General features: G+C 41.9%; 1 protein-coding gene and 1 long non-coding RNA gene across 3 annotated transcripts in view; one reads left to right on the top strand and one right to left on the bottom strand.

Moving 5' to 3' along the window:
• The window catches only part of LOC127776049 (leaf-specific thionin BTH6-like), a 36,738-nt gene that overhangs the window by 6,840 nt on the left and 9,497 nt on the right, over positions 1-20,401 (top strand). The window contains exon 2 of the mRNA XM_052302366.1: positions 10,413-10,529. Within this exon, the coding sequence (XP_052158326.1) occupies positions 10,413-10,529 (117 nt within the window). The remainder of the gene's footprint in view (positions 1-10,412; positions 10,530-20,401) is intronic.
• Positions 6,366-8,876, bottom strand: LOC127776050 (uncharacterized). Of its 2 annotated transcripts, none has more exons than XR_008018101.1 (3): positions 8,803-8,876; positions 8,282-8,719; positions 6,366-6,412 (listed from the first exon to the last, which is right to left on the bottom strand). It is a non-coding gene; the product is annotated as an uncharacterized LOC127776050 (long non-coding RNA). The 2 variants fall into 2 exon arrangements; XR_008018102.1 differs by having other exon boundaries at positions 6,370-6,412; positions 8,287-8,719.

The raw sequence follows: 20,401 nt of genomic DNA, 5'->3' as shown, positions 1-20,401 counted from the left end.
ATCTTGTCTTGGAATCGGCCAAAACCTCGCTAACGAAGTAGATCGGTCGTTGGATTTTTTGGACATGGCCTTCTTCCTCACGCTCGACGACCATGACTGTGCTTACAACCTGGGAAGTTGCCGATACATATAACAACAACGGCTCTTGCGAATGTAGCGAAGCTAAGACTGGTGGAGTAGTGAGGATTTTTTTGATGTCTTCAAAGGCTTTTTGGGCTTCGGGTCCCCACTAGAAGTTGTCTGTTTTCTTCAACAGCTTGAAAAAGGGCATCCCCCGCTCGCCGAGTCGCGAAACGAACTGGCTGAGCGCCGCCATGCAATCAGTCAGCTTTTGAACATCTTTTTGAGAACTTGGCGGTTTCATGTTGAGGATGGCATTGATTTTCTCCGGGTTGGCTTGTATGCCTCTATGAGACACCATAAATCCAAGCAGCTTCCCTGACGATACTCCGAAGATGCACTTTTCACGGTTTAATTTCATCCTGAAAGCGCGGATGCTCGCAAAGGTTTCTTCTAGGTCCGTGATCAAATCATCTTTCTGCTTGGTCTTGACGACTACATCATCCACATAAGCTTCAACGTTGCGACCGATCTGGGTTGAAAAACATCTCTGGATCATGCGTTGATAAGTTGCTCCTGCGTTCTTTAATCCGAAAGGGATGGTGATGTAGCAGTATGCCCCGAAGGGCGTGATGAATGAAGTTTTTAAGCAGTCGGATCTGGTGATAACCTGAGTAGCAATCCAAAAAGCTGAGTAGCTCGCAGCCGGCCGTTGAGTCAACTACCTAGTCAATGCGGGGCAACCCAAAAGGATCTTTAGGACAGGACTTGTTGAGGTCGGTGTAGTCAACACACATGCGCCATTGTCCCGTTTTCTTCCGAACCAGGACTGGGTTGGCCTGCCAGTCGGGATGAAGGACTTCCTTGATGAAGCCTGCTGCTAACAGCTTAGTTAGTTCTTCCTTGATCGCATCTTTCCTATCTTGTGCAAAGCAGCGGAGTCGTTGCTTGATTGGCTTAGCGTCTTCCTTAACATGTAAAGAGTGCTCAATCACCTCTCTAGGAATACCAGGCATATCGGATGGTTTCCACGCAAAGATATCTTTATTATTTTGGAGAAAGGTGATGAGCATGCTTTCCTATTTACAATCTAACTCAGTGCCTATTACAGCAGTCTTAATAGGATCAGAAGGATCTAGAGGGATTTTCTTGATCTTGGCTTCGCTTTCTCCACTCTTTGAGATCTTGGTTGCAAGCACTTCTCCTTCGCTTGTCGTGGTTGCAGCCAGTCGGATGTCTTCTCGGGCGAACGCGATCTCGCGGGTTTGGGCCATCTCGCAGCTTTCCTTGTCGCATGTGACGGCTTGTTTGATGTTGCTCCACAGGGATATGACTCCTCCAGGACCAGGCATCTTCATCATCATGTAGGTATAGTGCGGGACAGCCATAAATTTGGCTAATGCCGGGCGCCCGAGTATGGCATGATATGCTGTCTCGAAATGAGCAACTTCGAAGCAGACGTTTTCTGTGCGGAAGTACTCCCGAGTGCCGAAGGTGACCGGAAGAGTGATCTGGCCGAGTGGCGTAGCGGATAGCCCTAGAATGACTCCGTGAAAGGGCGCATTACTCGGTTTAGATTCTGTGCAAGGGATCTGCATGTCGTCCAGGGTCTTGGCGAAGAGGATGTTGAGTGCACTGCCACCATCGATGAGGGATCGCCCCGAGTGGATCACTCGGTCTGGATGATCCGAGCGGTCAAACTTTATTGTTGTCTCCGACCACCGAAGATATTGGGGCGTATCGGGCTGAACAGTGTTAATCTCCCGTTCGGTCAGCTTTTGTTTTCTTTTAGATTCATAAGCCAAAGGTCCTAAAGATGGGGTTGAGCTCCTTGCAATGGTCTTGAAAACCTGTCGGGGCATCATCGTCATCGTCCTTCTTTTTTGACGTGCTTTGATCTCCGTCAGAGGCCTTCCATGCATTCTTGGCATATTGTTCTGCGAACTGTTTGGAGACGAAGCAATCTTTGGCTACGTGATTGGAATTGGGATGATGCGGACATTGGGAGTTCATGATCTTGTCAAAAGTATTGACGCGCGAACGTTGTCGGGAGGAATGTGTAGTAGTTGCAACAAGTTCCTCGGGCTTACGCTTATGGTCCTTGTGATTGGTACTTCCACCTCCTCCTGTAGTCGGCGTATCTTTCTTTGGCTTCCAAGTGGTACCCGACTACTTGGACGCGATAATGGCATCTTCGGCTTTGGCATACTCGTTGGCTTTTTCGAACATCTGCTCGACCGTCCTGGGAGGCTTGCGCCCGAACTTGCCGACTAGATCTTCGTGACGAATCCCCTTGGTGAAAGCGGCGATGATGACGTCATCGGTAATGTCGGAGATCTTGTTGCGTTGTTTGGAAAAGCGCCGGATATAATCTCGAAGGGATTCTCCAGACTTCTGAATGACGTTGTAGAGATCGAACTATGTGCCGGGGCATTCAAAGGTGCCCAGGAAATTGGCGATGAAGTGGTCACGAAGTTCCGCCCATGATCCGATCGTGCCACGGGGTAACCCATGAAGCCAGGACTGGACAGAATCCGCTAGAGCCACAGGCATGTAGTTTGCCATGGCTTTGCTGTCTCCTCCTGTTGCGCGAATTGCGAGACCGTAGACGATGAGCCAAGACTCCGGATTAGTGGTGCCGTCATACTTCTCGATTCCAGTCTTCTTGAAGCCGTCTGGCCAATCCACTCGACGCAGGTCATTAGTAAAGGCAGTGACTCCATCCACGTCGTCGTCATAGCGATCCAGTGAATGGTGGTGTGCGTAGCCTCGTGCTGCACGGCGCTGATTGATTGTATCACGAAGATCGACGGGGCGCCTACGAGGTGGGGAGCAAGGCCGTTCAACTCGGCGCTCCCTGTGTCGTTCGGGAGGTGAGTGGACAGATCGCTCGTCGTGACCCCTGCTCCTGCGATTGGATCCCGCGCCGGCAATGCTGAGGCTTGGCTGGTGATAATCTTGAGATCGAAGATGGGGAACTCGGCTGCCAGTCGGTGTACGGGCGCTTGCGGAGTTAACCGGGACCGAGGCGGCAATCATGGTCTTGGTCTGGTTCAAGATGTTGACGACGTGATCAGCTTGGTTGAGTGCGTCTTCCTTGAGGAGGGTATCGAGGAGAGTGATCGCCACAACCACGTTCTATTGAGGGGTGCAGAAAACCGCTGTCCCCTCAACGTCTTGCTGCCTGATAAGTTCTCGCGCTCGTCGCCCTGCGTCCAAGGCTCGTTGTCATCGGTCCTCAGCCTCTTTTGCAGCCCGTTCACGTTCCTGTTGCTCACGCTGCAGCCGTTCTTGCTCTTGTGCTTGGCGCTCCTCTTCCAGTCGGCATCGCTCGGCCTCCTGTTGTACGCGTCGTCCTTCTGCTTCTCGGGCTTGGCACCGTTCTTTCGTCTTGTTGTCAGCCATGAAGACGCCGAAGTAGAGAGGGGTGTAGTTATCTTCAAAGCTTTCGTCGAAGTCGTCGAGGTTGCGGTTGTCGTAGCGATAGCCGAATTCATCATACTCTACGATCTCTGTTGGTCGTGAGTCGACGCCAGGGGAGCTGAAGTAGCCTTCTAATTGATCCGTCGAAACCGTGCCAAGTGGCTGGAGTATGACGCCGACTTCCCTAGAGCTAGGCCGGGTCAGTGCTGAAGCAGGATGCCGCCTAGGCCTACGGGGAGAAGACGCCCTTGTAGTAAAGACGGCAGCCAGATCGTCGGGGAGTTTCATCAGGATTGGCGGGTAGGCCCCATCGTCTTGATCTGGTGGTGTTGAAGTAGATTGGATCTCGTCCGAGTGGTTTGAAACCGACTCGTCGGAGATGACCTTGGGGTAGATCTCGGCCGAGTTCGGGATACCGAACGGGGCAGAGATCCGGCCTCTTCCCGACTGGTTCGAATCCGAGTCGAGAAGAGAAATCTTGCCGAAGTCGTTGGTGATGAAGTCTAAGCTGCCGAACTGGAACGCCTGCCCAGGAGAGAAGACGAAGTCGTCGATGCCGGAGATGGAACCCATTGCACTTAATCGGCGAAGAACTTGACGCTACCCCTACTTGGCGCGCCAACTGTCGAAACAAGATTTCGGCAATACTAAAAGGGGGTGGCTATCAAGCTAGAAAAGTGAATGGGTTTGGAGACAAGGAATTTTATACAGGTTCAGGCGTTCTTAATCAAGAAGTAATACCCTACTCCTGTCCGGGGATTGATCCGCCGAGTGTATTATTGATCGTATGATCTGAGAAAAATCGTGTCCCTAGAGGGACCCGGACCCCTCCTTATATAGGGGAAGGGGTCCGTATTACAAAATACAGTCCATATCCCTAACGGAATATGTAATTACAGATAAAATACAATCGTAACCGACTAGGATCTTAGATATTTCCTTGACAAACAAGTTTAAACTTAACCCGAGTCCTCATAAAGATATTCTATCTACATATGGCACCCTGTACTGTCGTAGGCTCTCCGGACCTTCCATTATAATTGAGAGATGAAGTGAATAATTCATGTCATCAAACAAGCATAATGAAATATCCGACGCCTCGAGAAAGGAATATTGGAGACATTGCTAGGCCTTTAGCCTGCCAGTCAACTTCAGCCTGAGATGTGCCCGTTAAACCACTCGAAGGCGGTGACCAGATGTGTTACACATTCAGGAGACTTGACAAAAATGGCTAAAGATCTACAACATCTCAAATATTCTTAACTCATACTCATGTGAATCTAGTTGCCAGGATGTGCACTAGATTCACATTTTCATCTCAAGCATGATTATACATAGCAAACACAAATAAGATGAAAGCGATTATAAACTACATCTACTTTAGTTACATTGGCCGACCGGCCAAATAAATAATAGAACAGCGGAAGCTTGTCTACCCAATCCACAAGCACACCGACTAGGGGTTTACCCCATAAGTTCAAGTCCTAAAAGAAGCAGTCGATTACCCACATCACTCAAAGATTAAGTCTAAAACCTGCAAGCAAAAGGTTAATTCAACAACAAGAGTCAGTACATTATTAGAAATAATGTACTGGCAAGCACCAACACAAGCCTAACACCCTACTTGCAAGGCATATAATCAAGGAAGGCATAATATGGTTCTTTTTAGCATAAAGCAAGTTTTATTTGCATAAAACATTTCTAAATCAGGTTTACTTTCAAATAAATTTCAGCAAGCTACTTCTTGACATATTGGGCATCAAGGTAGGCATTAATCATGTATAAATATGCACCTCATTGCCTTCCATGGCAGCAAGGAGATCATTCTCAAATCTCATCACAATTTGAAGGTAAATTTCAGCATTTAGAAGAATAAACTCAAGTCTATACTCAATACATATCCACACGTCGCTCTTGACCGCGAGCACGGCTAATCGATTAGTTTTTGCTCTGCAGAGTTTGTACACTTTACCCACATGATGCGAAATAATAATCATGCAAGAGCATGGCACGCGATACATAAATACCCGATTTATTACCAGCAACAAAGGTTTTCCAAAATTCATGATTTAGCCTTACACCAGCACGATACGTGTTACTCCATCCTAAGCCATACACGTTATATGACCTAGAACCGTTAAGTGGCGGGCCCACGCCTTAAACTTAACGCCGTGGTGGCGGACACAACGGGAACCCACCACGTGGCACAATACCGTTGTATTGGACACGCATAGTCACCTAAACTACCACTTCGGGTAAATAGGAAGCTCCTCTGAATTATACGAACTCATACACACCGGCCTACCAGAATGTAAGGCTAAACCATAAATAATTTACTAAGCTTGGGCTATCCCATACTAGCACATGTGGTTGCACTGTATACGAAATGAACTGACATTGAGTGAAGTCCTTAGGTCAGTTTGGGCGCACTCTCCCCCTATCGGTACACAACTAATCACCATATGTGCACCACTTGAGGCCCAAACCTAAAATCCATGTTTTCCATCATTTTATTTATGAAAATCACAAGTATTAAAGTTCTGTCCAGATTATTTCAAAATCAATTTTTCATATTTGTAATGAGCCCATAATGACAAGGAAGACCATTCTAAGCATAGCTAAGCATTATAGTAACCTAGTGACTCCAAAATTCATATATAACGTGGTATAGTCATATTGTTCCTAAGGTTAGGAATGAGGAATATGGATATATGTGGAGTTAAGGTGATAATGCAAATAATAGGAGTTTATCTAACAAGTTTAACAAAATTTTAATTTATTAGTGTACAATCGACATGCAAGATTTGCAAACATTTTCAATAACCTCCAAAACATAGGTTCAAAGTGATCAAAGAGAGGGAGGTGGGACTTGCCTTGAATCAGGAAAATGTCAGCACCTAAATCACTTCTTCATCGTTTAAGCAATCATCTATACAAAGTACACGTTATGCAATTAAACACCGAAATATGCGAAAAATCCAAAATGCTCTAAAATAGATGATTTGTGCACAGTGAATAGGTACTGGTATAATATGAATTTAGGTGAAAGAATTTCTATTTTATCTCTTTTTATTTGGGAGTTATGAATTTTAGAAGTTTCCTCATATTATAAGGTAGTATCACCTAGCTAGTGTTATAAAATATTTTTATAAAGTGATGTTTATTAGTTTTGACTTCACAGAGGTATAGAGGAGTGTTTTCTAAGACTAACACATTTGGTTTCACAATTTTTGGACTTAATATGAATTCTTTATGTATTTTTACAAGTTATAACGTGTTATAGGTGTATAGTGTTCTATAGGTTCATGGCTTTAGAGGTTTAGGTCCAGAACTTGCCTCATCTAGCTAGTGGTGTATAAAATGAGTGTTTTAGTTAACTAATCTAACCTTAGTTCATAGGCTTATGGTCTTTATTATCATGGTTCATATTTTATAAACTAGGGGAGCTCTAGTCCATGCTAGCAATTTATTATATCAACCTAGAAATTATTATATGAGCTAAGTGCCTTAAGTTTTTGTGGATGGGGATGGAACTATGCATTCACTGGTCTAACAAGTTTTATTTGGGTTTCATTATAGCTAGAGTGTATTTCTATATACATTTATATATATACATATTGCTCAATCGATACTATGTGATTAGCACCTATCCTATAAATTTAAAGTTTAGAGCTATAACCTGTACAGAAGGTTCCATATTTAATTTTACTATGTTGAAGCCCACTGTTTGCTGGTTCTATAGATATTTGGTTCACTTCATTTAGACTAAAGATGAATTTTCTACAAATTTTACAATTTAAGGTTGCTCTATGTTGGTTATTACTTACATAAGTATTTAGAGGCTTTTATCATACAGTAAGTATATAATTTTATTTTATAACTTGGAAGTATATGTTTTGGTGATTCTATAGAACTTGGGTTTACTCAAAAAGGATCTAAGATGAATTTTATATGAACTTCTAAAATTCAGCTTATCTAAAACTAGTCATTTAAAGGTAATAGTTTTAGAGGCATTTGATGCATAGTATGTATACTATTTCATTTTACTTTATAGGAGAACATAAGTTGGTGGATCTGTAGAAACTGAGTTTGCTCCAAAATGAGTTGAGATGTACTTTATATGCATTTTATAAGTTTGTGTATGCTTTATGTATGATTTATCTTAGACCCATTTTAGAGACAAGGTCTGTGCTGAGGGTGCCAAGCTTAATGTTATCACATTAAAGTTCATAGTTTTGTGAACCTATAGAAATTTGAATCATCTCAAAATAAGTTATATTTGATTTTATATGGATTTTACAAGTTTAGGTGTTTTGCTGTTAAAAAGTAAAGGCTTTTAGTATTATCTTTTACATTTTCAGATTTTAAACTCATGGGGTCCACCTGTCGGTCTCAGGCCAATATGCTAAAAGGCCCCTAGGGTTTTAGGAAATCAAACCGCAGTCCTATGACTGTTCTGTGTGTCTTGAGCTTTTGCAGAAAGGACCCTATGTTAACCTAAATTCTTGTGAGGAGGTCCCTGGTTCGAGCTGAAGCAGATCAAGCCATGGCTGAGCTCGATCTCAAGCTTGCCAGCGGCAAACGGTGGCTCGTTTGAGGGTGCGACCAAAAGAAAAAATGAAGATCATGCTATTGCGATTCCATTCCTCTACTTTTCTCGGTCAGTGGACATCGGGGTAACGCCGGCGGCGAGTCCGAGCGGCGGCTGTGCTTAGGCTGCTACTGCATGTTGAGTTGGTGCTCGATTCTAAGTGAATGAAATGCATGAATGCAATCCTATGGGCTCAAGGGTGCTCACCGAACCTTGAACGTGGCGCGGGAAAGTCTGGACAGCGGCAGCGGTGAAGAAGATGGTCCGGCGACGGTGTAGAGCTTCGGGAAGACGGCAACGGCTCGATCCACTCATCGAATTGACATGCATGTGTTTTCATGGAGTTAGTGAGGTCCCAGGGATGGTGTATACGCGAAGAATCGGACAATGGCTCACCGGAGGAGGCGGAATCGACAATGGCGACGACGACCGGAGGTGAAGAAGACGGTAGCCGATCTCCGCACTTGCTGCGCCATTGCCTAGGATTTTTGAGGGTTTTTGAGGAAGACTTCAAGGAGAAGACGTTGGCGCGACGGCTCGGCTTGGTTTGGTCTACAGTGGTCGGAACGACGACGATGTCGGCTGCGGCGGCGCTTGGAGCGTGCTCCAGAGTGTCGTGGGCACGACGGCGTTCCCGTCGATCCGCTGCACGATAGAGGATGAAATTAAAAGGATAAATCCTCGGCATGGTGAGGAGAGTATGGAACGCGAAAGAGATGGGGATTAACCTGGCTTATTGGCGAGTACGATAGTCGTCTTCTTCGCGGCCGGCGGCAAGGATGAGGGCGACGGAGAAGTTGAGAGCCTCCTCCCTCAGTTTCTTTGGCTTAAAGGTGGAGAATGATGTGTGGAGATGCAGCTGGGAGGAGGAGAAGGCTAGAATAGGAGTTTGATGGCGTCGACACGTTGTGGCCAAGCGTCGTACACAGCCGGCGCCAATCTCTCTCTTTCTCGGCTGTCTCTGGTCGGCTGAAAGATTTGCACAGGGTGAGGACGAGCCAGAATGACTGCCAAGTGGGTCCAGGTCGTGGCAAACTAAGCTAGGGTGAGAGGGTTGGGCAGAAACGTGGGTGAACAAAAGGTTTGAATGATTTTCAGGATTATTTCTCTCTCCCACTTTAGTAATTCAATTATTTAATTTGTGGGTAGAATAATTTAGTTTGGATTTTTATGAAGGTAGATGAAGATTCCTAGATTCCATTTTCTTTGGTTGCACTCAAAAATTATGGATAGATTACTCACAGAAATTAGAGGAATATGGGTTCTTTGGAAACTAGTTCGAATTTTTAGGAGACCTAAACAGAGAAGATAAATTCTGGAAAAATTATTTTTATTCATGATAAATGACCTAGTATTTGAATAAATTATTTTACTTATACACTTTTATGCAGTTAAATGCACTTTTAGACAAAGTATGGTTTTAGCTGATTAAGAACTACAGTTAATCTAGTTTTTATTAGTTTGACTGATTTATTTGAGGTACCAAATTTAGTTATTAAATTATACCAAAATTACAGTGAGTTTTATGTGTTGAGTAGAGCCTACATAAATTTTCCCATGATTTTATTTTGCACGAATTATTTTAGATAATTCGCAAGACTTATGTCTTATATGTGTTTCCCTTTCCTAAATGCATGTAAATGTTTATAAAAGTTATATTTGGACTCTCATTAACCTGAGGTGATATTGATACGTTAGAATTACAGTTTATCTTACACATGTCATAAGCTCCTTACCTATTTATGCATAAGTTTACTTTAGTATTAAATTAAGAGAATGCTTATAGAGATGATTAAGATAGAATATACCCTATATGATATAATTTATTTGTTCACTTTCATGTTCATGACATGTCTTCAGATGGATGTCCAAATTAGTTTTGTGAGGCTTGACATTAGCCATGTTGATATATTTTAAGGTGTATGGTTTCTATTTTAACTTCCTCTAGCTAGCACTAGGCCCTAATGGTTTAGTTGTTTATCTAGATCTTAGTTAATATTCATGAGACCTATTATGAAATGCAAATCAAAAATTCAAATGCACATGAAGGTCTCAAGTCAAAACATGTTTTATGCAAGTATGCATGCTTTTACTCGTGTTAGCATTTATGTCCTAGGTTATAAATGAAAAAGTTTTAATTTGTTCTCAAATTTTACTTAGGTTCAAGTTAGATTGACCACACCTAGGTTAAAAATGGAAATTTTTAGCTCTCAAAAATGGAAAAGTTAGCTTTCAACTATTTTGATAGGAAATTTTTAAGGTCTAGAATTTGGGTATGTTACATGTACCTAGTCGGACTATACATGCCGCGTAGATATGCGGTATCCATAATCTCCACACTCATGCCGTTTCGTGGGTGGCTCAAGGGAAGCCTGTGCTAAACTCTCTACCTGCAAACACTTTGATGGGAGCTGCCAGCCACCTTACGATCACCTCACCCTTCACTCTGACACGGGTAAAATGGACTTAACTATTAACTCCATTTTTCTATTCTTCTGTACTGTTAATTAATGTCGCAATATTTCTGGCTCAACCATTCTTGCCTGCAAGAAGCTAGTTTTACTATAATATAAATAGAAATGCATGGTTTTGCAGAGAAATCAGATGTACTTGACTTCTGCAAGCTGGGATGTACTTCTTCAGTGTGCAGCAAGATAAACACTTGTAAGCTGGAAAAACATGAAACTGAATCACCATTAGTTTTCAACGAAAAAGGCCAATGCGTACAATCATTTTCCTTTTCATTTCAGTTGCTGCCAATGAAGGAGTGAATGCTGCCGTGGAGCGTTGCGAGGATGCATGCGATCGCTTCTGCACAAAGGAAGCTCAGACTGTCACCGTTGTGTCCTAATCAAGCGCAACATGCAACCAGAAAGGGTTTCACACACATCGAAGCCCATACGAGGCTATGAACCTGGAGTAGTCATAAATAAGTTGGATATCCTGATATCCAAGCCAGTGTGCTATCAACTTCTCTTGTTTTGTGTCTCTTTGTATTTCCAATAAGCCATGATAATTGCAATATGCTGTCTTGTCCTGAGGACGTGAGCATACGATGAGCGATGATATCATTGGCTAATAAATAAACTTTCTCATTTGTTTTACGCCAATGCCTCATGAGTTACTATAATTAATGTTCACAATTTAGTTTACAAACTCTACCAATTTATCTATTATACAAAGCAGGGAAATTATTAGACAATGCTTAAGACGTCCACCTACGAATACATATTATTATCGTAGGTTGCCACCTTAAGGAGTTTGCATTGGAAGATAAGTGCGCCTGCGATAATTCCTCCATATAGTCTTCTTCCTCCCACAGCCTTATTCAATTCGCCCGAAGTTTCTTTCTCCTAAAACAAGCAAAATACAAGGGGATGTTTTTAATTCGAAATTTTCGGTGGATTTTTCTATCTTGGTTAGATCCATACATTCTCACACTTGTTGTGTATTTTCTTTTTGCTTTTTCTTTGCCTTAATTGTGATGGATCTTTGTATTTTAAATTGTGAGTGTAGAAATTATGGTACCATATACGCAGATGGATGGGCTACTATCCGACTGATTATAGGGGACTCGGGTATTATGTTTCCTTGTGTATCAAGGAAACGACCTGTAGTCCTGATTTGGTAAAATTATAAAGTAGATTAAGGAAACTGATGTTTTATTTCTCTCATTGTAACTCTGCCCCAACCTATATAAGGTGGGTAGGTGTTGATGCAAAAAACACACACTGCATGAGAGATTTGCTTTACTCTAGTGCAGGTCCTAAATTTTCTTTTGAGTTAAGAGTGTGCCTGTTGGTTTGATCCTGCAACCAACAGGAAATAAATAAGTCAAAGTTAAATCTATAAACGATAGCCGATCGGCTGGATTGCCGATGACGTATCGTCTGAGATCAAGCCGATGCAATATGATTCGGATCGGCAATGAAGTATATAGTAATTAAAGAGCTAAATTCACTCTATCGGCTGTAGATATTGACAATATGTAATCTATGCTTCAAAATATGTTTAAACCAAGTGATTGGGATAGATCGGACGGCCACCAAGACAATATAAACCACTTATGTTTAAAAGTACATCAAAGCAAAGATTATATAGGTTCATGCCATAGCCGATAGGTAAATCTAGCGTGTATCTGCTATTACTCTGATACTTCTTTATACTAAGATATAATTATAGATTAAATATATTAAACAAGTATCTACTATTAGGATGACCTTAATAGATTGAGCTTAATATATTTCACCCAAGTGAGATCCTAACATAAAAGGGGGATTTAACATATCAAGTGAATAAATGAAGGGCGAGATATCTAAACCAGGTAAGATCAGCTGAAACTCTGATACTATCTCTATTAACAATCATGAAGCAAGCTAGAAATTATGGTTCTAGATATTACTTAATAGATCAAACTTAACTGATGCAGCATTAAGCACAGAGAGAAACATAAGATCTAATCAATCAAGCCAATGAAAGCTTTTTCGAGATGGTGGATATACTATATAATATAAACCGACAACATTACCTAATTCTATTGGCTGGTCTCAATGATGGAGGCTAGCCGACAAGATCAGATAGTAATATCAATCTCGATTATATAGCATATATGATAACTCGATGATTTACATAAACAAGATTAGAGTGTCACGAAGATATAGGCACTACTTTAAATGAATTCGACAATGATTCTAAGATCCATTTGCCAAAATCGGCTATATCGGCTTCTCCCAATCCGACTCGATATCAGCCGACGTAGACAGCAACCGATGCGTACTCTATTTCTGAGAACAACGAACTCTCTCCAAATCCGCTTCGGCTTTGACTCCAAATCCAATATATGATTTACCAAATTTGGTCGTTAACAGTAGGGAGCTCTGTAAAGGCATATTCACAACAAGATCATCAAATCAATACAACATAGCAGATACAGTCCTCGAAACAATAATAGGGTATTACTTCTCATCAAAAAGGCCTGAACATGTATTAACGCTTCTCATCACCCATCCACTTTAGATCATGTGTGCAACCCCCTTTTCGTATTTCCGAATTATAGATTCAACAGTTGGCGCGCCAGGTAGGGGAGTGTCAAGTTTTTTGCCGACAAGTGCGATGGGATCTTCAACGACAACTCGGCTCCGTTTGATCTCTAAACGCTGCCGAGACCTACTCCAAAGTTTCTTCCCTCGAAATGGCTTCAAACCACTCGGTGGGATCTTCAACGACAACTCCTCCTTCATGCAGCCTCCCCGACAAGACGTGGACACATCCACCAATTGTCAAGCAAATTCCCTCGCTACTCGTCGCGACTTTTGGATCTAGATCAGTTTCCCTCCCATAATTAGATCAGGCTTCAGGGAGGTCGGTGTGTCATGATCCAACCACTCGAATCCTGCTCATCCACCAAGATCACCGACTACATCAGCTCGTCCGAGGACAACCGCGACATCAGCACCAAGTCCCTCTAGCACGAGATAGCTCATCTATAATGGGCGGGAAGCCTCATATGTGTCGACGAGGGGTACCATCACAAACCAAAGGCCACTGATGTAAAAAGTCATCTGTGTGGGGTTGGCCGCCGTCACGGATGACAGTCATCTTTATCAGGCCTAAATAAAAGAAAGTCACGGATGACATTCATCCTCATCCGTGATGGGTGTAGTTAAGACCTGTCACAGGTGTGAGTCATCCATGACGGTTCATAAGTACGAACCTTCACCGATGAGAATTTACGATTTTTGAATTTTAAATGCATAGAAAAAACCCTAAAAAATATTTAAAATATTACTATGATATGCTAACAATGGTCACACATCACTACATAGAAATTCTTGATTTTTCAAGTGATATATGCATACATGTCATACATGAGTTTCGAATCTAAGACCTCTCAACACATGCAAACCAATCTTACCATCTCTCCTACAAATGTTATTATTTTAACTATTCTTGTCCAGAGATGAAACACAAATTTGAAACACTAGATGACTTCAAATGAGAACGCTTTCAACTACAAAGTTGCAGATCTCATCGATCTCTACAATTTAGTGTACGCTAAATCTCCATCCATAGTCATTTGAAAAATTCAAAAAATAGTTTTGAAATAAATCACATCATCTGTAACAATTATTCGGAGATGGAAACAATCTTAAATGAAAATATTGTCAGTTAGAAAGTTGTAGATCTCATCAAACCCTTTGACTTTTATATAGGCCATGTCTCCATTCGAGATCATTTGAAAAATTCAAAAATACGTATTTCAAAATAGCTCCCACCACTAATAATGCATATTCAGGCATGTAAACTATCTCCAATTCAAATGTTATCAATTTTAAAGTTATAGATCTCATCGAGATCTACAAGTTTCATATAGAGTATGTCTCAATCTAAGGTTGTTTGCAAATTTCAAAATTTGAATTTTTCCACATCCGTGATGGTTCGTAACTGTCACCCTTCACTGATGACGTTATCTGTGAAGGGTGTTAATCAAGAGCCATCACGGATGAGTGCTCTCATCTTTGATGGGTCATCTCATTACACACGTCACGGATGACATGTTATCTGTGACGGGGCATGGTTGTGACCCTCTATAAGTCACCCGTGACGTGTTAGAACTATGATCCAACCAAGATGGCTTTAAATTTTTGATGGGGGCATGGTTGTGACCCATCATAGGTCATTCGTGATGTGTTAGAAGTGCGAACCGACAAAGATGACTTAAAATTTGTGACGGGGGCATGGTTGTGACCCATTATAGGTCATTTGTGACGTGTTAAAACTACGACCCGACAAAGATGACTTATATCGATGACGGATCATCCCCGATAGCATATCTTAAACGGTATACTTTTTTAACCGCTCGAGATGAGTTATCCGACACAGGTCACATTAGCTCGACACAGATGACTCATCAAGGATGGTTGGATCTGTACTAGTGTCCATTAGCAGTTTCGAGTTCGACGACGACTATACTCCACTCTTCTTTGATGTCTTCATGGTAGATGTTGGAGAAACTGTCGGTATTTCTTACGATCACAGATAGAATCCGCAAGCGCATGGATATACCGATGTAGCACTTCCCTATTCCAAGGGTATCGAATCCAAGGGAACGTGTTTGATTATCTCTTCCTCCGGTTCATCCAAGGACACAAAATAAATATGGGCAAATGGTAGAGAGGATTTTCTAGTGAGAAACCGTGTCTAAGGAAAGCTTAATTTTAATCCTAACGCGATACATCAGGCACTAGCAACCCGCTGTTCCCAGATGTCGCTCTACTACTTACCCGGACAGGGAGGACTTAAGTGCACTTGAGGGCTATCACCACCTCTACACCCACCTTTAACATGCTGTGGGATACGCAGCAACCGCTGAAAATTAATCACCCATACACCACGTCTACGCAATTAATTACTACTCTAGCATTGGCCAAGCACTAAAGCAATCACTATATATTACTGGACTATAGTGAACAATGATCCCATATGCTAATTAGGAACTAACCAAGAATAATTCTCACTAAGCAAATCTTAATTACTCAAAATGATATTTCTATTGAACCAGAGTAATTAACAAAGTACAAGAATAAGGAGAGGATTACCGACGGGATTCCTCCGACTTCTTCTACTTTACTCTCTCCCTATTCCAAGTATACTATAGGACATATAAAGAACCTAAAGTATACTTAGAGCCTCTTGTAATTTAGCTCTACATCTTGGTGTGTGTTGGAATGAAGGATGAGGAGGGGTATTTATAGGTGGAGGTGCCTTGGGAGAATAGAGTTTCTTCCAAGCATCCAATGAGCATATTCATCCTCCTAGTGCCATGTGTCTAGGTTATGACAGTTTCTACCGGTGAAAATGGCCATAACCGTCACCGGGGAGCAGTTATCCACGGAATGCAACTTGGGTCTGGGCCAGCGGCCTCCATAAGGGTTCGGCCGAACCCGGGATGGCTCTGTTCACTCCGGTTTTCAGCCTAGACACTCATTTTGGGCCCCTCAATCCATTAGTATGAATGTTTGGCCCATTTGGAGGTGTTTAATTGGGTTTTTGGGTCCAAAACTCTATAAGTTCGGATACGAGTTTGATACTTATCCTCCTTCATGTATATTTCTTCTCGACTTAGGTAGTTTGTCACCTGCATACCAATATACACCAACACTTGTGGAAATTGTTAGAAATAGTGACGCTGAGATGCGCGTTGGGGACATAATCATTCAGGCGCAGATTTTCTAGGAGAGCGACGCTGAGACGAGTGCAGGGGCAGAGTAATCGCGCGGGAGTGGAGTCATCGCATGGTGGTGAGAGTGCGGGTGAAAATCGCGGTGGAGAGAGGATGGGGTCACTATAGGAGAATGAAGTCGTGATGCGATGCGGATGGTCGGTAGGGATTAGGGCGATGATTTCACCTATAGAATTGGAAGGTAAAACTCCTACTTTTTAGATCTGCTAGTAATCGTGCTAGCACAATGCTCCTTCTGCAATATTAAGGCTGTGTTCGGGACTGAGGGTTGGGGAACCCTCCCTCCCCGGCACACAAAACGAAGCAGCGTTTAGCACGTGATTGATTATGTTTTAGCTAATTTTATTTTTCAAAAATAGATTAATATGATTTTTTTAAGCAACTTTTGTATAGAAACTTTTTGCAAAAAAAATGCACCGTTTAGCAGTTTGAAAAGCGTGCACGTGGAAAACGAGGAGGGGGAGTTGGGAACGGCTGGGAACGAAGGAAGCCTAATTTATCCTTCAAATATTTAAGGTCTATAAACCAACTATAAAATGTAATATTGGATGAAATAAATTTATAAATCTCCTTGAGACACTTATGCACTATGAAAAAATAAAGATGTGGTGCCAATGTGCCACAATCACTCTCATTTTGCCGTCCATTTTCAATTGCCAACTGCATCTTTGGCTCTTCGGCATAGACTGGTGTTATTCTATTTGTTGTTGTACCGTAAATAAATTGCAATAGATCTATGTGGGAAGAAATAGAGAACCAACTTTTCATCTTTCAGTCCTAATCAAGTTGTTCAAGTCTTACAGTTAGTATGAATAAACATGTCTCTTTTTTTTTTTTGCATACTTTCAGAAATGATGCCCGTAACCAATATCCAATTGTAATAGAAAAATTGATATCATGTAGAAGTAGAACTTGCATTAGTACAGAAAAACATAGCCATACTGAAAAATGAGTCATGATCAGAAAGGCCACATCTAGCTAGACATACCGAAATATAGCAGAATAGCACAAGAAAAATCCATATATTGAACAGTTAATAGCAAAGCTTATGGTCTTTAACAACTGTGAATGGCTTTATTAAAATAATTAAAGCAAAATAAGTGATAATTAAAAAAACTGACCGGAAGAGCGTAGAATATTTTTGTCAATTTTCTAACGGAAGCATTTGTGTTTCTTGGGCTATGTTGCTGTTACACAAGTTAGCAAAGAATTTGTACAGCATCTTAATTTTTATATAGCTGCTATCATATCCTATACTAAATTACTAATATATGTGAAGGCAAAAGGAGAGAGAAATTAAAAAAAAGGCTTCCACTCAGGTGCATTTATTCCATATTTTCTACTTTTTCATCACACTAATTTGTGTGGTAAGAGAAAACTTAAGGCTACAAAATTATGGTTATGAATATGTATGGCGAAAAATTATTCCCTGATTGATCATAGGTAATATATTCCCTGATTGATCATAGGTAATATGTATGGCATAAGTTCCGGATCCTCTAATGACACGGAGATGTAGTTCATCATTCCGGGTAATAGTAACTTGCCGTACCAAATTAGTTTTATATTTTATAAAAAACCATCACCAAGAGGCTTCATGCCCTTGCACGGAGCCTATCATTGCTTTTGGACATCCTCGACATGGATTAACGATTGACTCTGTACTTAAAATCAGCAATTCAATGTCTCTGAATCCATGACACATTGCGGAGGAGCGCCGTCTGGAACTAATCAAGCAAAAAAGATGTACTTGAAAAAATACACATATGATCTATTCTAATGAAGCAACATACCTTCTAGTTTCCAGTTCTCCTCCAACCCCTCTCCTTTAAAAGTGATTCCAATTTTCACTGTAAACAGGTTAATATGGATTTGCAATCTCTAATTTACCCCCTATGGAAAATATGAAGAGAACGATTTTGAAGAAGAGAATCACCTTGGGTTTATGCACATGTTGAGTTCAACCAGCCCACGTGTGGTGATACGTTGTGGTCAACAGAGATTGCAGGCGACATCAACAACCGGATTAACATGACTAAAAAGCTAAGTAGCCTCCTCGTGATTGAGAGGACATTGCAGATTTTGCAGCTGATTTGAAATCAAATTCGGCACTGTAAATTCCACAAGTTAGCAGGGCTCCTAGATGATCTACCACTAATGGTGTAAAGAGTTATCCATATGTGAAAATTGTTCATAATGCAGTATAATCATTAAACTGAAATTGATTCACAATAAATCTGAAAGCAAGTTCTTCTCCATAATACTTGTCATGATTACCTTGACCAATGGTTGAAATTGATTCATAATTACCTTGACCTCTCATGAGATAACTTCCATCGCCATCACTGTATATTATAGCCGCTTGTCACATTAGCACATTATTACGGGCCTGCAGCGACGGCCCCGGGGCGGCTCGTCGACGGCGTGCGGCACCGTCGACGGCTAGCAGCACCGGCTTCCTCCCCCCTCACCGCGTCCCCAGACTGGCCGGTCAGCCTGCGCGGCTGCACCGTGCCCGCCACCCGTCGCCGCCGTGCCCGTCTCGCCATCGCCCTGCCGCCCCAGTCAGCTCCTCCACGCAGTCACACGCGCGCCACCCGACCGGCTCGGCAGCCGCCAGCGGCACGCGCCCTGCGCGGCCAGCCGACCGCCGCGGCACCAGCGATCCCTCCAGAAGCAGGCAGGCTGCCAGGCTCCAGTCCACCGGCCGGCCACACGCCAGCGATGCCGCCCGGTCGTCGGAGTCCGACGAAGGTAACTCTTCCCTAGTTCCCTTCATCCCCTGTCCTGCGCCCTTGCTGCCCGTAGATGTCATGTCTGATGTTGCTCCTGCTAGGTATGAGGCCATATGCTCTGGTTCATTTTTACCGTGCTCTCAGTAAGCGCCGCCGCCTCTTCTTCTCCCCCCGTTAGATGACCACGCTATTAGAGGATTGATGAAGTATTGGGTTTAGCAGTGAATTTAGGTTTCTTTGAAGTTTCGTACATACTGCAAGATGGGCAGATTTGGGTGTTTTGATATCCAGATCTTGCTTTACACATGTGTTTGCAGTTAAATTGTTTCTTTTCTTGATTTCTTGAAGGGGCAGCTTTGGATGTTTTGATGTTCAAAGATGTACTCGCCTTTGTGTTTGCTTTTCTTTGTTCGGTTTAGCAGCGAAGCCAGAAGAAGCTGAAGTGAGGGAGCAAAGAGGGCCTTAGGTGATAAATCAAGAGACAGTAGAATGTATATAATTTAGTAACTGCAAATCTTTGTCCAGAGTAAAAATATTGATACACTTGACATATAGATAAAATCAGATTTTAGATTTAGCCATGGACTTGGAAATTATTATCTGAACCCTAGCACAGATTTAATTTATCATGAAGCATAAGAAGTATAACAACTCTGTCAATTAGGCTAGTTCAATTATAGATCAATTATAGGAGTCCATGAGTAGCATATTTTTAATAAAGAGATCAATTTGAATAATTAAGGAGTCTATGAACAGAAACATAGACCTTTATAATAAACCATCTGGAGCAAATGGTTAGGGCATGACATGGGGGACCATGTAGCAGTATGGGTAATAGTTAAGATAAATGAATAGGACGCATAGACCTTGTTACCGATTATTTAGAAATCAGTTTCATCTTTTTATATTTAAGGTCAGGCTTCATAGGTGATAATTAAATTAGTTATATTACAGATCTTCTCATGATATTCAAAGTGTAGGATCATGTAATTTTCAGCATCATTCAATAAAACTTATCCTAGGGTCTAATTATGTTACTGTGCCAGAAATTTTTCAGAATTTATCCTAGGATCTAATTAGCAGTTATTCCCAGAACTTTTACATTTTAGAATATAATGAACTGATTTCAGTATCTGATTCATAAAGTTAGTGTGGTCTGAGTTGGCCCTCCCAAGTTTCTTTTAAGCTGTTTGTCTCACAGGTGTGCCTTTGTATTTGTCTAGTGTGTACTAGAATAATATAAGTTGGGCCGGGAGCAACAAAATCTCTGCTTTTGACAGTGTAGCAATACTTATGCCTCTAATAGTATTTCTCAAAAACATTGCAATCAAAAGCTGGCATTGTCTTGTT

Source organism: Oryza glaberrima, chromosome 6 (genome assembly GCF_000147395.1).
Source record: "Oryza glaberrima chromosome 6, OglaRS2, whole genome shotgun sequence".
Taxonomy (NCBI): Eukaryota; Viridiplantae; Streptophyta; class Magnoliopsida; order Poales; family Poaceae; genus Oryza; species Oryza glaberrima.
The sequence above is the reverse complement of the archived record's forward strand: the minus strand, read 5'-3'. Positions and strand labels throughout refer to the sequence as shown.